This window comes from Mustelus asterias, chromosome 10 (assembly GCF_964213995.1).
Source record: "Mustelus asterias chromosome 10, sMusAst1.hap1.1, whole genome shotgun sequence".
Lineage (NCBI taxonomy): Eukaryota > Metazoa > Chordata > Chondrichthyes > Carcharhiniformes > Triakidae > Mustelus > Mustelus asterias.
In genome coordinates this window covers 79,799,782-79,816,788 of record NC_135810.1, presented here as the reverse complement: position 1 = coordinate 79,816,788, position 17,007 = coordinate 79,799,782, and the positions used below count along the sequence as shown (strand labels likewise).

Genomic DNA, 17,007 nt, shown 5'->3' with positions numbered 1-17,007 from the left:
TTCTATGGTTTCTATGGTTCCAGGAATCATGTGAACCTCCTCTGGACCCTTTCCAAGGCCAGCACATCCTTCCTTAGATATGGGGCCCAAAACTGCTCACAATACTCCAAATAGGGTCTGACCAGAGCCTTATACAGCCCCAGAAATACATCCCTCTCGACATGAATGCTAATATTGCATTTGTATTCCTAACTGCCGACTGAACCTGCACATTAACCTTAAGAGAATCTTGAACAAGGACTCCCAAGTCCCTTTGTGTTTCTGATTTCCTAAGCATTTTCCCATTTAGAAAATAGTCTATGCCTCCATTCCTCCTTCCAAAGTGCATAACCTCATACTTTTCCACATTGTATTCCATCTGCCACTTCTTTGCCCACTCTCCTAACCTGTCCAAGTCCTTCTGCAGCCCCCATGCTTCCTCAATACTACCTGTCCCTCTACATATCTTTGTATCATCTGCAAACTTAGCAACAGTGCCTTCAGTTCCTTCCTCCAAATCGTTAATGTATATTGTGAAAAGTTGTGGTCCCAGCACTGACCCCTGAGGCACACCACTAGTCACCAGCTGCCATCCTGAAAAAGACCCCTTTATCCCCATTCTTTGTCTTCTGCCAGTCAGCCAATCCTCTATCCATGCCAGGATCTTACCCGTAACACCATGGGCTCTTAACAGTCTCCTATGCAGCACCTTGTCAAAGGCCTTCTGGAAATCTAAATAAATCACGTCCACTAGTTCTCCTTTATCTAACTTCCTTGTTATCTCCTCAAAGAACTCTAACAAATTTGTGAGACATGACCTCCCCTTGCAAAGCCATGCTGACTCAGTCCTACTTTATCATGCACTTCCAAGTACTCTGCGATCTCATCTTTAATAATGGATTCTAAAATCTTGCCAGTGACCGAAGTCAGGCTAATCGGCCTATAATTTCCCTTCTGCTCCCCCCTCTCTTCTTAAACAGCAGTGTTACATTAGCTAATTTTCAGTCCTCTGGTACCCTCCATATTCTATAATAACTCCTGTCATTGAGTAATGTTGTAGAAAGATTAAATCTGTTCACCTTATCTACAAAAAAGTAGAATGAAAATATTTCTGTCCTTGTAACATACCTTTGGATCCAAGGCAACTACCTTGTTAAAGTTACATGCCAATGAAAGACTTACAATAGGACAATTGATGTTACAGTTTTCACATTTCTCACTAATCACATTTTAGTCTCATATAGTTTTCATCAATTAGATTTGTACCTTTCAGCAGGTTTTGTAAATTTTGATAAATAGGATGAACAAATTGTCTATGTAATTTTAAGAGCATTTGCTTTTCTTATCTCTGATTTTTATCACTTGATGCCATTATTTTATGTTTAATGCTCTGATGAGTAACATCTGATATTAAGAGATTAAAATTAAGTCTTTAATGGGTCCTCCACAAATGGATGAGTGTTCAGCAAGTTAGAAAAATGATTTACAGATGTCATTTCATATGTAACATTAGAGTAAGTCTTGATTTGCATAACTGATTGCAAAGACTGCATATAACGTCAATATTGGAGGGATAGATGGAGGCATTAGTTTTGCATCATGCTCGCCTGTCCTGAAGAACTTGACTTTGCTCTCCTCAAAAGTTGAAATCGCTTGGTGATAGTGTTATGACCAAGTAAGGAGGGGTGAAGTAAATCCCCACTTTGTCCCACTCCTGCATTGGTTATAACAGAGTCTGAATGTAAAAAGGTGATTTTACCAATTCAATATATATATGTAACTCTGTGTAGCTCGGTGTGAGAAATAAGCTAGCCATGTTTCTTCAGTTAAATCTTTCTAAAACTCACTCAGGTAAAAATGCAGAAATTAACAAAGGATTAAAATGAACAAACATGTCCAACTACCTACCAATGCAAGAACAACACATCAAGCATGCAAAAAATAAATAAAACTTTACACAGAATCAAGTTTTAAAACTTGGCCCAGTAAAAAGTAGTCAGGTAAAAAAGATTCATGGATTGTCCAGATGCTTGTTTACAGCTGAAGGGTCATGTTTCACAGTAGCTATTGGTGCTTGGGTTTCTCAATGGAGCAGTCATGGCTGGTTGATTCTCATTTCTCTTAGAGACAATGTGTTGATTTGGAATTCTCCTTTGAGACTTCTCAGTTGGCAGCAATGAAGTCTTCTGGTGGGTTTTCAAATCACAAACAGCTCAGCTTTGATAAGAATGGTTTCAGAGAAGGAGAGAGAGGGAGTAAGGCTGTTACCCCAATGGTAGTCTTTCTGACTGTTAGTTCAAATCCAGTTTATTTTACACCCAAGGGCTGGGTCACATGACAATCTGAGCCTATCTTAGTCACTGTCTCTGAGATCTCCATAGACTCTGTCTCCATAAAGATGTTTGTGTCCTTCACAAGTGCAATATAGTAGCTGCTGTAGGGGCCAGTGCCCTTTGATTAGGAGAAATGTTCTATCCGAAAAGTTTTATATATATGTCCAGCTGATGACAATATAAAATATGTCTAGCCATTACATCAAAAATTAATATATTTTTTATATAACACATCTTCGTAACAACATAGACTTCTCCACTTAGGTCTGTCCAAGGTTGTTTTTTCCCCATGTATTGTGATCCAGCCTGCAAGTCCCAAGGGTGTCTTCAAGATTATTTTTATATCTAAGTTTGAGAATCCTCCTTGCAAACCACATGATTGACTCAGAGAAACTTAGCTCTCATGCTCTCAATGCCAGGTATGCAGCCCTTTTTAGGGATTTGGTCCTGCCACTTGATGCAGCAAATGGATCTCGGACAGCGATGATGCTTCTATTTGTTTTATGTGGTAGGTTGCCCGAATCTCACAGCCATAAAGAAGCGACATAAGAACCACTATCTGGTAGACATTGATTTCTGTTCTGAGACAAAATGCTCTTTCCAAAGTCTGTGAATAAGCCTGCCAAATGCCCAAGATTGCAAAGCCTCTCTACTGAATGGAGGTGTGTTTTTAATAGTGACTGTGCGGTCTTGGAGTACCTGACCAGGGACAGGTCGATACAATACTTCTGTCTTCTTCAGACCTCGGCCAGGTCTGAAGAAGAAGTGGTGGGAATCGTGGTGGGCAAGAGGCAGACCATAAGAATATAAGAATAGGAGCAGGAGTAGGCCATCTGGCCCCTCAAGCCTGCTCCGCCATTCAATAAGATCATGGCTGATCTTTTTGTGGCCTCAACTCCACTTAACCTGCCTGCTCACCATAACCCTTAACTCCTTTACTGTTCAAAAATTTAATTATCCTTGCCTTAAAAACATCCAATGAGGTAGCCTCAACTGCTTCACTGGCCAGGGAATTCCAGATTCACAACCCTTTGGGTGAAGAAGTTCCTCCTCAACTCAGTCCTAAATCCGCTCCCCCTTATTTTGACGCCATGCCCCCTAGTGGAAAGGTCCCCCCCATGGAGAGGTCTGTTGACGTCAGGCAGAATTTTACAGTTTCAGGATGAGCGAGGACTTAAAAACAAACAATAAACAGCTGAAAGTCCTCCAGAGTATATGCCATAAAAGCGCTGTCATATGCAAACAGAACTTGCCCGTGGCTGTTTAATAACCTTTGTGCAAGCCTTGAACGTTTTTAAGTTGAAGAGGTTGCCATCAGTCCTGAAGTGAATGTGTACTCCTGTGTCAAGATCTTTGAGTGTGTGTTGGAGCAGTGCCAAGATATATAGAGCAAATACAGCTGGAGCTTATACACAGCCTTGCTCGGTGTGTTGGTGACACCAAAGGCATCCAATGTCATACCACTTTGCATCACCCTGGCCATCTGGGTAAAGTGCAAGCAAATTACTTTCCAAAAATAATTAACTTATCATGCTGTATGTCAAGTTCCATTTTTCATTGAAGGCTTACTTAGTAGCATAGGATTTCACTGGAGACTACATCAGTACGGCACGATGGCACAGTGGTTAGCATTGCTGCCTCACAGCGCCTGGGACCTGGCTTCGATTCCCAGTTCAGGTCACTGTCTGTGCGGAGTTTGCACATTCTTCCCATGTCTGTATGGATTTCCTCCGGGTGCTCCGATTTCCTCCCACAGTCCAAAGACATGCGGGTTAGATGGATTGGCTATGCTAGATTGCCACTTAATGTCAGGGGACTAGCAGGGTAAATATCTGGGACTACAGGGATAGGGGCTGGGTGGAATTGTGGTCGATGGACTGAATGACCTCCTTCTGTACTGTAGGGATTCTATGATACTTACTCCAGCTATTTCACATGGAATTACAACTCTCTTTAATGACCTAATGTATTGTCATCACCAAATCTAAAACAATTCATGCTTTTATATTCTTCAAAGGCTAGGAATCTTGTGGCAAGTAACTCACCTCCTGTTCACCATCCACAAGGGACAAATCAGTACTGTAATGGAATACTCACCACTTGCCTGGATGAGTGCAGTTCCATCAACAATCAAAAAGCTCAACATCATCCAGGACAATGCAGCCCGTTTGATTGCTACCCCTTCCACAAACATTCACTCCCTCCACAGCTGATGAACAGTAGCAGCCGTGTGTCCCTTCCACAAGATGCACTGCAAGAGCTCACCAAGTTTCCTTCAGCTTCCAAATCAATGACCACTACCATCTCGAAGGACAATCACCACCTGGAGGTTCCCCTCCAAGTCACTCACCGTCTGCCTTGGAAACATATCACTTTTCCTTCAATGTCACTTACACCCTCTGTAACAGCATTGTGGATGTAGAAGGCAGCTCACCACCACCTTCTGAAGGGCAATGGGGATGGGCTATTAATGCTGGTCCAGCCAGTAATACCTGCATCCCATGAATTAATTTTTAAAAACATTTTGTCAGTCCTTGCTAATTATTAAATATAGATAGCATTTTAATGAAACTGTTCCACAAACTGTCAAGGTGAGGGATTATATAGTATTGCATTGTTAAATGAGTCAGTGGCTAACACATTCTTCACAGAAATAAAACTCCTTGTAACCAGTATAATTTGCTGAGATTCATTATTATCTCCTTCCTCCAAATTCTGTGTCATGTGATGTTTTAAGGAACCTGCTTCTCCACTTTGGACAGTTCACTGCATAATGATACTTCGAGTTTCACCTGAAGATCTTATTAACTGTTCCTTGGGCATTCCTGGGATTAATTTGCTTATTATTACTGCTCCAATTTTGTTTCTGCTGTAATAGCCAGATATGCTGCAGACTTTTTCATCCAAATTCATCAATCTTTAACCCCTCCATTGTATTGACACCTGGGCATCACCCTTTTGAAATCTGGCAATCATTCAATCCTCTATTCTTTGTGTCACTGTGGAATGTCCCATGTGTTCCACAAACTCAGAAGGAAATTACTGTTTCTCCAAGAATTTTTTCAAGGCAGCAGACAGCTGATCCAACGGGGTCTTCCTCTCCAAGATTTGATAGGGTAGACACTGAGATGTTCCCCTAATTAGGAAATCTGAAACTAAGGGACTTGGCCTCAGGATAAAGAGTTGATCTTCGAGCACTGAATTGAGGAAGACACTCTCCATTCAGAGGGATGTGAATCTTTAGAATTCTCTACCCTCGAGGGTTATGTAGGCTTCATCACTGAGTATATGCTAGGCTGTATAGATGGGGAGGGAATCAAGATATTTGGGATGGTATATTCCAGAATGTCAAGTGGTGAAGGATAAAATTGAAGACTATACAAACAATTATTTGCATTTATTTATAGTGGTACAGATTATAAGCAGGCATCTCCTAACTCAACAACCACAGTTTCAGTTTGTTTCTATTTGCAGAACAAGTGAATCCCCATTGCTACAATTAAATATAATTAATATACAATTAACATGGAGAGCAGCAAGAAGCTGGAGTTCAGGCAGAAGTTCAGCAGAATAGGCTCAAGGGGCCATATGGTTTACTCCGGCTCCTATTTCTCATTAGGTTAGGTGCATTGATCCAAACAGGTGCCGAACTGTGGCGACTAGGGGAATTTCACAGTAACTTCACTGCAGTGTTAATGTAAGCCTTACTTACGACCAATAAATAAACTTTAAGTACTTTAAGTCATGTTTGTATGAATACTGCCAATAGAACCTCGTCTACATACAAATACTAAAGAACTTGCTATGCATTACCATTATTTTTGCAGCTCAAGCATTTCCACATTTTTATTGATCATTTTTCTTCAAACACAACAATTAATACATGAAAACCTAGCTGTCAATCATAACACATTTTCCTGCACTTATACAGATGCTAGGTAGGCTTTGTTGAAAACTACTGAGTACTTACTTTTTCTTTTACTTTTCTTTAGTTGTTGAAGCAGATTCCCACATCCCTTGAGGACTGTCTTCAGTGCTCTCAAACCCCAGTCATAGTGCTGCTGTGGCGTCAGAAGCTCTCTGAAATTTCATCATAAACAAAATTTAAATAAAGAATTGAATTTAGGAGAATAGACTATTTATCATGGCATTATATTTGGGGGCTTTCAGTCATTGATTTTGAGACATTCAGTTCCACAGACCAATTCAGTAATGAGACCTTGGGTGGAATCTTGTAGAACTTTTCAGAATTTTGACCACTAACATGGTAGCACAGTGGTTAGCACTGCTGCTTCACAGTGCCAGGGACCAGGGTTCGATTCCTGGTTTGGATCACTGTCTGTGTGGAGTTTGCACATTCTACCCGTGTTTGCGTGTGTTTCTTCCGGGTGCTCCGGTTTCCTCCCACATTCTGAAAGACGTGCTGGTTAGGTGCATTGACCCGAACAGGTGCCGGACTGTGGCGACTAGGGGAATTTCACAATAACTTTGTTGCTGTGTTAATGTAAGCCTTACTTGTGACTCATAAATAAACTTTACTTTAATTGGGAAGATGGTAAGAGACCTATGTGGCAATTTTTGGGAAGGTCCACTGAACCACAAACCAATCAGGAATTGGGAATCAGACTCCAGAGGAGGCAGTCTCACCAGAGGCCAGCAGGTCTGGTGCGCAGCAGTGCCACAGGGCAGGTGGTGGCTGCAGCAGAAAAACCACCTATTTCCCAGAATCATAGAACAACCAGGCCAGGGTGGGGAGAAGTGATAACCACTTCCCTCCCCGCAACCGATATCAAGTCCCTCGATGAGATACTGAGTGTATTTGGAACCCCCTCCACCATCTCCAGAAGTAACAAGCTGGGCGTACAGTTTTATCTGTTATGCACGCCACATGTCGACTGGTCTGCCAGCTACTGGGTTAATACCAGCACTGGCAAGATGAGGCACTTAAGTGATTATTAATTGGCCACTTGAGGGCCTCAATAGACATTGGGGCGAGAAGGTCACCCATGGTCTTTCCTGCCCAGAACTCAATTCTGGGCAGAGGTAGGAAGGTAGTGGGGTTTCAGTACACCACCATCCTGCCTAATTACATGCCCTACCCATGTTAAAGCTCGCCACCAGCAAGAGCACAAGATTCCACCCCTTAAGTCTGATCATATGTGCTGCAATTTTATAATACAAAGTATTGGAAGGGCTAGGAGATACCTATCCATGCTGTAGAAATAGCCAACTCAGAAGTACAGGTTGTGGACTTGAACGAAACGAGCCTGCACCCTTACTCTGTGCTGAGTCTCTGCAACTCCATGAAAAGTTGGAGTTGGAGTGGCAAATGTTGTGCCTTTAAAAAGGGCTGCAGGGAAAAGCCTGGGAACTACAGGCCAGTGAGCCTCACATCTGTGGTGGGTAAATTGTTGGAAGGTATTTTGAGAGACAGGATCTACAGGCATTTAGAGATGCAAGGACTGATTAGGGACAGTCAGCATGGCTTTGTGAGTGTAAAATCATGTCTCACAAATTTAATTGAGCTTTTTGAAGGGGTAACCAAGAAGGTAGATGAGAGCAGTGCAGTTGATGTTGTCTACATGGACTTTAGCAAGGCCTTTGACAAGGTACTGCATGGTAGGTTGTTGCATAAAGTTAAATTTCACGGGATCCAGGGTGAGGTATCTAAATGGATACAAAATTGGCTTCTTGACAGAAGCCAGAGGGTGGTTGTAGAGAATTGTTTTTCAAACTGGAGGCCTGTGACCAGCGCTGTGCCTCAGGGATCAGTGCTGGGCTCACTGTTATTTGTCATTTATATTAATGATTTGGATGAGAATATAGGGGGCATGGTTAGTAAGTTTGCAGATGACACCAAGATTGGTGGCATGGTGGACAGTGAGGAAGGTTATCTCCAATTGCAATGGGATCTTGATCAATTGGGCCAGTGGGCTGACGAGTGGCAGATGGAGTTTAATTTAGACAAATGCAAGGTAATGCATTTTGGTAGATTGGACCAGGGCAGGACTTACTCAGTTAATGGTAGGGTGTTGGGGAGAGTTACAGAACAAAGAGATCTAGGGGTACATGTTCATAGCTCCTTGAAAGTGGAGTCACAGGTGGACAGAGTGGTGAAGAAGGCATTCGGCATGCTTGGTTTCATTGGTCAGAACATTGAATACAGGAGTTGGGACGTCTTGTTGAAGTTGTACAAGACATTGGCAAGGCCACACTTGGAATACCGTGTGCAATTCTGGTCACCCTATTATAGAAAGGATATTATTAAACTAGAAAGAGTGCAGAAAAGATTTACTAGGATGCTACCGGGACTCCTTATAAGGAGAGGCTGAATAGACTGGGACTTTTTTCTCTGGAGCGTAGGAGGCTGAGGGGTGACCTTATAGAGGTCTATAAAATAATGAGGGGCATAGACAAGGTAGATAGTCAATATCTTTTCCCAAAGGTAGGGGAGTCTAAAACCAGAGGGCATAGGTTTAAGGTGAGAGGGGAGAGATACAAAAGTGTCCAGAGGGGCAATTATTTCACACAGAGGGTGGTGAGTGTCTGGAACAAGTTGCCAGAGGTAGTAGTAGAGGCGGGTACAATTTTATCTTTTGAAAAGGATTTGGATAGTTACATGGGTATGATGGGTATGGAGGGATATGGGCCAAATGCGGGCAATTGGGATTAGTTTAGGGGTTTTAAAAAAAAAGGTTGGCATGGACAAGTTGGGCCGAAGGGCCTGTTTCCATGCTGTAAACCTCTATGACTCTATGACTCTATAGTCCTGCTCTTAAATTGGCTAACTTGGACATGTTTCTCTCTATTCTGTCATCCAAATCATCTGTAGAGATAACGAATAGTTCAGGCTCTAACACAGAGCCAGGAAAGTCTTATGGCACAGTTGTAAATGTCTCTACCTCTGGACCAAAACCATCAGCTCCAGGTTCAAGTCTAACATCAGGACTTGTTGACCACGGAAGGAGCATTCATAACACGTTCAACAGGCTGATAAACAGCTCAGGAATCCTTTCACCACTTCCCCACTATTCCGCAAAAGGGAAAGGTACGTGCAAAGATATGGTAAATAAAAAAGAGCTCTGTGATACCAGTCATCACAACCTGCCAATATCAGCACCTGTTCATTATCTCTTTGTACTATATCTTGTCTCTTGAAAGTATTTGGCCACTCTTTCATGAATTGCGGATTCCAGCAATTTCCTAACAACAGATGTTAGGGAAATTGGTCTATAATTCTCTGGTTTGTTTCTCTCACCTTCATAAAATAGTGAAGTAACATGTGAAATTTTCAAATCTAAAGGAACAGTTCCTCCAATGAGACCATGAAATCATTGTCGATTGTCAGTAAAACCCATCTGGTTCACTAATGTCCTTCAGGGAAGGGAATCTGCCATCCTTACCTGGTCTGGCCGATATATGACCCCAGAGCCACAGCAACGTGGTTGACTCTCAACTGCCCTCGGGCAACTAGGGATGGGCAATAAATGCTGTCCAGATAGCGACACCCATGTCCCACGAATCAATTAAAAAACTCTCCATTGAGAACTTTCCCTTACATCCTTCCCCTTTACCTCGAATAAATATGAATAGCTGACAGATTTCTTTACTTTCAATGAGAAGGGCACCATTCAGTTGTTCTCCCCTTACTCCTTTCCCAATAAGCCAGCCCGCTCCTAACCTATTCCTGAATCATCACCTCTGCCTTGCTTCTTCTCCGTCACCTGCTTCCACAATCTCCACATTTATCTTAATTATACAACCTACTTTCTACTCCCTTAATCAAATTCCCATTTAATTTCTCATCCACGGGTGCTCTTCCTGATGCCTATTTCAACAGATTCCATAAATGCTTCCCTCTCTCAAGTGTTAATCCTCCGAGCTTTCAAAGTGTCAATGACCAACCTCAAAAATCCACCCTCAACCTCTTTGCCCTCATTAGTCACAATTACTCTCCAATTTTCCCTTCCTCTCCAAGATCTCTGAATATGTTGTAACCTCACATAACTATGCCCAACATCCATTTCATAGAATCATAGTATGACATCCAGCTCTACAATTTCACCTCTCCATTATGTCAGTACAAAGGGTGTTAGTCTGACATCTAATCTTCAGTGAGTCATATCTTCCTCCAGCTAAACACTGCAAAGACCGAAGTGATTGCCCTTGGCCCCTCGCTACCAGCTTCAATCCCCTCTTTAGCCATTCTCTCAGCTGAATAAGACTGTTTGCAATCCTGCTTGGCCTGGAGAGATTCCTTCAAACCCTATATACGCTATCATAATTGCTACATACTTACACCTCTATAACATTACCCAACTCCAACCCTACTTCAGTTCTTCTTCATTCTCATCTCCTACCCTTCATAATCTTGAACTCATTCACAATTCTGCACACACATCCCATACCAGACCAAGCCGCTGCTTGTCCATCACACTGGTTCTTACCCAACCGAGATTGGTTCCTGGTTTCCCAGTGCCTGAAATTATAAACTTAATCTTTGTGTTTAAATTCCTCAATGGCTTCAATTCTACTTCTCTATAACGTACTCTAGCTCTACAAACTCCCTCAGACTTCTCTGTATAGCAACCTCAACCTTCTCTGATTCCAGCCTCTTCTAATTGTTTGTTCCTTCACACAATCATCAGCGACTTAGCTATACGTTGTGGAATCCCTCCCTAAACCCCTTTTATCTTTTTAAAATCAAACTTTCCGACCAAGCTTTTGGACACTGCTCCTAATGTTTAATTTTTCACTCTGCCTGTTCTGCTTACTCTTCTGCAGTGCCTTACAATAATGCAATTTATTATGTGCAGATTTATAATACCTGCAACCCAAAATTTTTAACACTGCATGAAAAAAAATGCTTAGGTGAATATAAGATCTCTTATGTGTTGTTTTATGACACATCAATAATTATCTTCAGTAAACTTCATATACAACACAAACTTAGTGCACAATTAAGAAAAGTATTTCAAATTATGTATTGAACTGATCATTTTGCTACCCTACTCTGCTGTTATGTCAACAATAGTCCGACTGGATGGATATGGTTTGACTTTTGGTTCAAGTTTTGACAACAACAGTTCATTTCACTTACAAAGAAAATGGCAATATTTTAATACATACTTGGACAGATTAAAGAGGGCCACTAATTTCCTGCCCAATATGTTGCCATCTTTAAATCCTTCTGCGTAAAGAATCACTTCAGCAATAAGTTCATTATCTGGTCGAGACATGGCAACAGGTCGAAAAAGTTGTTTCAGATTATCGGGGAGTTTTTGTCGGCCTCCATAACCTTTTCCAGCTGGATTCATGGTGATAAATATTCCAGAGTTTGGATCAAGATCAACCTAAAATTACAAATAAGCTGATTTATAAAATCATGCACCAAAAGAGTGAGATATTAGTTTAAGGAAAAATAATTTCACATATATTGTGATGCCACTCTTGTTGAATTGCAAACCTTGGAACAGTTACAAACTACAATGGAACAACATATTACTATGCGCTTTCATTGTGCTGTACAAGTTTATTTAGGAAAGTAAGGGATTGCATAGTGGATGGTGGAGGGAAAATAAACAAAATGTAATGTCCAATTCAGTAATTCATAGTCAATATAGAAATCGGAGAATTAATAACTTGTTCTCAAGGTTGACAGTTGCACACAGTATTAGCTATGTGATATCATTTTATGACAATAGGCAAAAACAAATTATAGTTTTAAAAATATGCAATGAAATTTTCAGTGCCCCAAGATGTTGGCTGAATGGATAAAATAATTTTGTTTTCATAAATTACTTTCCCTTACAGAGAATTAAATCAACTTTGACCAGCATCTTCCTGGCTATTTTGCATCAGAAATAAAACAGAATGGGGTTAGCTCATTTGTGTTATGTCTCTACAGAAAATCTGCATTACCACACTCTTCAACAAATTTGCTTTACTTCACTCTATAGTGCTTTCCAAAAGTGCTCCAATGCTCAATGGCATAAGAGATTATTAGCAAAAATGAAAGCATGTGAAAACGGATGTAGCAATGTGACGTGACTGGGTAATTAATTAGTTGGGGTGGGAAAAAGGTGCCCAGAGTTCATTGTTAGTTGGGGCACTAAAACACAAGAAGGATATTTTGAAAGGGGATACAGAGCAAGTTTACCAGAATATCAGGATTTCAAGGATTAAATTAGTATGATGGGTTTCATAAACTTGGTTTGTGTTCCCTTGAATTGAGCTTGAGGTGATTTCTAATTTGTCGTCCTAAAGGGATAAAAGGATATAGGGATTTGAAAGTGTAAATATAGAGAAATTCTTCCCTCTGGTATGGAATCCAAACAAGGGGACATGATCTTATGACTATTTAGGAGTGAAAGCAGGATGCACATTTTCACACAACATCAGTGGAAATCTGCAACCTCTCGCAGAAGACTGTAAGATGCAAGGTAAATTGAAACTTTCAAGACCAAGATTAGTAAGTGCTTTTTGGGTAAATAGTTAAAGGATTCACAGCAGATAAATGGAGTTAACCATGATCTAATTGAATAGCTGGTCAGGTTCATGGGCTGGATGATCTACACCAGTTCCTAACTTTCTCCAGACTCAGAATGTCATCATTGAAACCCTGAGAGTCAGAATGGAAAGAGTTGTCTTCTGAATTGATAGGCATGCGAACCACTTAAAGACCTTTGAGTTTACTTCTCGGTTTCTTAATTATTTCAGGCAACATTCATGGATCAGTTATCTACTCTGTTGTGTTGAAAATTTACACCAACAGTTAAAATATATTTTTATGTATTTTGTAAAACCAATTTTGTGGTTCCCATGCTACCGCCTCAGATTCAATTGTTTCCAGAGTTTGGGGTTATTTGCAAAATTGGCCAGTTAGCAATGCAAATCAGAAGCAGGAGGTGTCTCAATGCCAATCCTTGGAGCACAGCATTCAGCGCACAGATATAAGTCCCAAACAAATACATGCTGCTGCTTCTTATGCTTCAGCCTATTTCTTATGCATTCCCAGGTTTTACTTTGAATCCTTGTTATTCCAAAAACATTAGAATTACAAGCAATGATGAGAGAAAAATAATTATGGGATAACCTAGATCAAACTCTATACAAAATACTGGGTGGAAAACACAAGTTACATTTTTATTTCCACCTAATACCATCCTTCACGAAAGGAAGGATGGAACATACTGAAGTAAAATCTTCCATGTGGTAATGATAAAAGTAAATAGTCATAAAGGGAAAGGTTTCCCTCATATTTAGGGCAACATTTGAAATTTTAAAAGTCAATCGAAGGTTCAACACATTCCATTTGCTATATATATTCTAAAAATAACTATATCACAGTATGTTAACAGCAGCAAATATGGATTTATTCCATGCAAGATCCATTTGGAGTTTCACATTTGATGTGCACATTTTCTTTGCAACATATATTTCTTACTGACTACTTCAGAGTAGTTGCTTGTGTAGTTCACTATATATAATAAAGAACCCATTTATCTTCTGCTGTTTGGCAGTTGTTAACGAACTTAGTATTTTTTTTTACATTTTCTAATGTGTGAACTTAAAAACTGACATGACAGAAACAATATACCTGTTTCCCTAGCAGTTCACAAAATCGTCTGTGATTTTTCAAAGCATCCTGGATAGCTTGAATTTGCATAGAAACAGCAGATAGTACAGCTTCCTCTAAACGATTAAACTCATCAAAACAGCCCCACGCACCACATTTCACCAAACCAATGAAAATCCGACCCATGGACTTCACGTCTATGCCCTTCAAGAATAGAAAGAGAACAAAGATCACTTCAGCCACAATTTTGAAACATGGGAAATTTCAGATATTAAAAAGCAAATTGAATTCAATTATATAGCAGTTATAATAGGAAACTGTTGTAAAAGAAGGTGTAATGTCAAATTGCTAAATGTCACATTTTGGGACTGGACTTATGCTAGCACTTACCAAGGTATAATTTTGCAAGTTTAACACAATATCCCTTTTGACATTCTGAAGTTGATGGAAGCCTGGCCATCACAGAGCACAAGGGTAAAGCTACATTCAACTTTAATCAAAGATCCTATTACAAGGATCCCTGTTGATCTCTTATGGGAAATCCCCATGATTACTATACGATTCAAATAAGTAGCCATTACTGTATCAACCACCAGTCATTTACACCAGGTAGTGTTGATATCAAGAATGTTTTGAAATAAAATGCTCTGGGGAAACACAGACTGAGGCAAGAACAATTCCTTCAGACTTCTTTCCCAGGATACTAGTAATGATTGTTAGCCACAAAAATCTTAAAGACCACCCAAGCATCTTCCACATACAGCTTGAGTCCACAAAATCTGTATGTTTGACCTATCCGTTGCAGGGGAGTAGTGATCCTTAAAACAACATATGCTAATTGTCCATCAAAATCTATTTTCAAGAAACCCATTAGTCATGAACAAATATATTTTCCTAATTTCTATGTTCCCATTAGCTCAGGAGCACTGGAGTGTACACTAATCCTCCTCTTCTTGGGTCAGGCATGCAGCCTCACCAAATCTAATCAAAGTCTTGAGAACGGAAAGGACCTTCCTCATATTTTTAGCCCCCAGAGGAAATTGTATCAATCAAACAACTCTTGAAGGACAAGTCATATCAATATGGCCACATTCATCATCACAATCAATATTGTTTAAACTCACATGCAAGTATGCTTCCAACAGATGGCTGCAGTCCCAAGTGCGTATTGTTGTGACTCTCGTAAGCCTGTATCAGTATTACATTCAAACATAATACTTTCCTTGTTTCTATCAACATATGTGAAGTTTCCTCCAGAGGTATCCAAATAGAATCCAGAAGCATGGACCTTGGCTCATGTTTCCGTTTATTATCGAGGACATGAAAGTTAACTGGAGTTTTCCCATTGAGGCACTGCTATATTTATCATGTTTCTTTAGAAGTATACACATCATAGGAGTGTCAGAAATATGCATTTCCTATTTATGACAATTTTTTTCTCATTCATTTGAATTAATTATTTATTAAAAAGTGATCAAGTAATAAAGATCATGGGAGGATTTCACCTGCTATTGGATGATGGGTTAGGATGCAGAGGGCCAGTAAAATGTTAGGGAGCTGTATTAGGATGGCTCCTAGATGAAGTTCTGCCATGAGGCCATTTTACCAGCAGTTGGAAAGGCAATGGCTGGCACCACCTACTGTTTGAAGAGGGGAAACCAATTAAGGTACTTAATAGACCCAATTGAAGGCCATCTTCCCAAGCCACTGGTACTTTTCTGGCAGTGATGAAGCTCCCGAACACTTGGGGTGTCTCCCAACGGCTTCCCAGAAGAGCAGGGGGTGACCATCAAAACCTGAGGCTCCAATGTCCAAGGGGGGGATCTCCTAGTTGCAAAGGCTGTCCCACAACCCTGACATGGCTATTGGAGAGGGGTTACCCATCCAACTGCTATAGCCAGCCTTCCTGGCCCTGGCACAAGAACAGTTTTTTTACCTCCTAGTATCCATCTCTCTCGATGATGCTGCTGAGGCTGGAGAATTGCTCTGATTGGGCTGACAACAGAGTGCCAGCTGGCCATCCTTAATTGGACAGTGAATCCAGTGACAGCCAATTAACTGCCCGTCGCAAGAAAAATTGCTGTCACAGTTCCCTGGCCATCCGCATGCTGTCCTGATGCCAAGTCACATTCTATGCTGGGAAAAATCCCAGCCCATATAGCATGATGCTGTTATTTTGAATTATTTTCACATTCTGGTTAAAATATTTAATTACACAAGCTGCTATGGTCATCTTCAAACCAGCAATGCATTATACCTGCTGTCAACATTTGACAATACTTGTACCTAATGCATTGTACAAACTGAACAAAATTTTAAAAAGCTTCTCAATAATTACCTCATCGCAGTTAAAAACAAGGACCTGTCTACCAAATAAACCACCCAGTGCTTTCACAGACTCTGTCTTGCCAGTACCAGCTGGTCCGTATGGGTTTCCTCCAAGCCCCATTTTCATGGCTTGAGTGAGAGTCAGGTAGCACTTGTCTGTTAGAGGAGTGTGAACCAATTTTGGAGCGTTACCCTAGTACAGAAATTCAAAAAGCCATATTATTAACAAACATATTACAAATACTCTCATCACAGTTTATTCATAATAGATTCCTTTTTTACTATAGGATAATCCTTTTTGCATGTTACTATTATTAAGGATTATTGCCTGAACTACATGCAAATTAGCATAGGAGTAGACAGTTCAGGATAATTAGCATGTGGCTAAAGGGCTGGTGTTGGAATGAGCAGGAAGGTTCCTTTTCATGGGATACTGGCACAAGTTCTGGGACAAAAAGGTGTTCCTCCAATGGGATGGCCTCCACCTGGACTCAGATAGGGGTTTCCTGGCAAAAAGGGTAAATATAGATTTGGCAAAGGGTTTAAACGCGTAAGGGGGAAGGGATCTGTTGTAGGATGTTGGACATATCTGATAGGTCTTAATGAGGTCTTTGTAGTCTTAACTAGGTTTACTGAATGTATTTATTAACTACAAGAACCAATGATGATTGGTTTTTGAAGAAGATAATGGATTACCGACTCATCAGCAATGAACACGGAGATGGTTATGTAATCCCAGTCTGAACACAGTTGGGGCACAGTTTCATTTTTTCCTCATGCAATCATATT

At 40.6% G+C, this 17,007-nt stretch overlaps 1 protein-coding gene across 3 annotated transcripts in view; it reads right to left on the bottom strand.

Moving 5' to 3' along the window:
- The window catches only part of dync2h1 (dynein cytoplasmic 2 heavy chain 1), a 524,787-nt gene that overhangs the window by 395,827 nt on the left and 111,953 nt on the right, over positions 1–17,007 (bottom strand). For all 3 annotated transcript variants that reach the window (XM_078222026.1, XM_078222027.1, XM_078222028.1), the window contains exons 34-37: positions 16,229–16,411; positions 13,912–14,094; positions 11,442–11,665; positions 6,283–6,392 (exon numbers count right to left, since the gene is read on the bottom strand). In XM_078222026.1, coding sequence (XP_078078152.1) covers positions 6,283–6,392; positions 11,442–11,665; positions 13,912–14,094; positions 16,229–16,411 — 700 coding nt within the window. The remainder of the gene's footprint in view (positions 1–6,282; positions 6,393–11,441; positions 11,666–13,911; positions 14,095–16,228; positions 16,412–17,007) is intronic.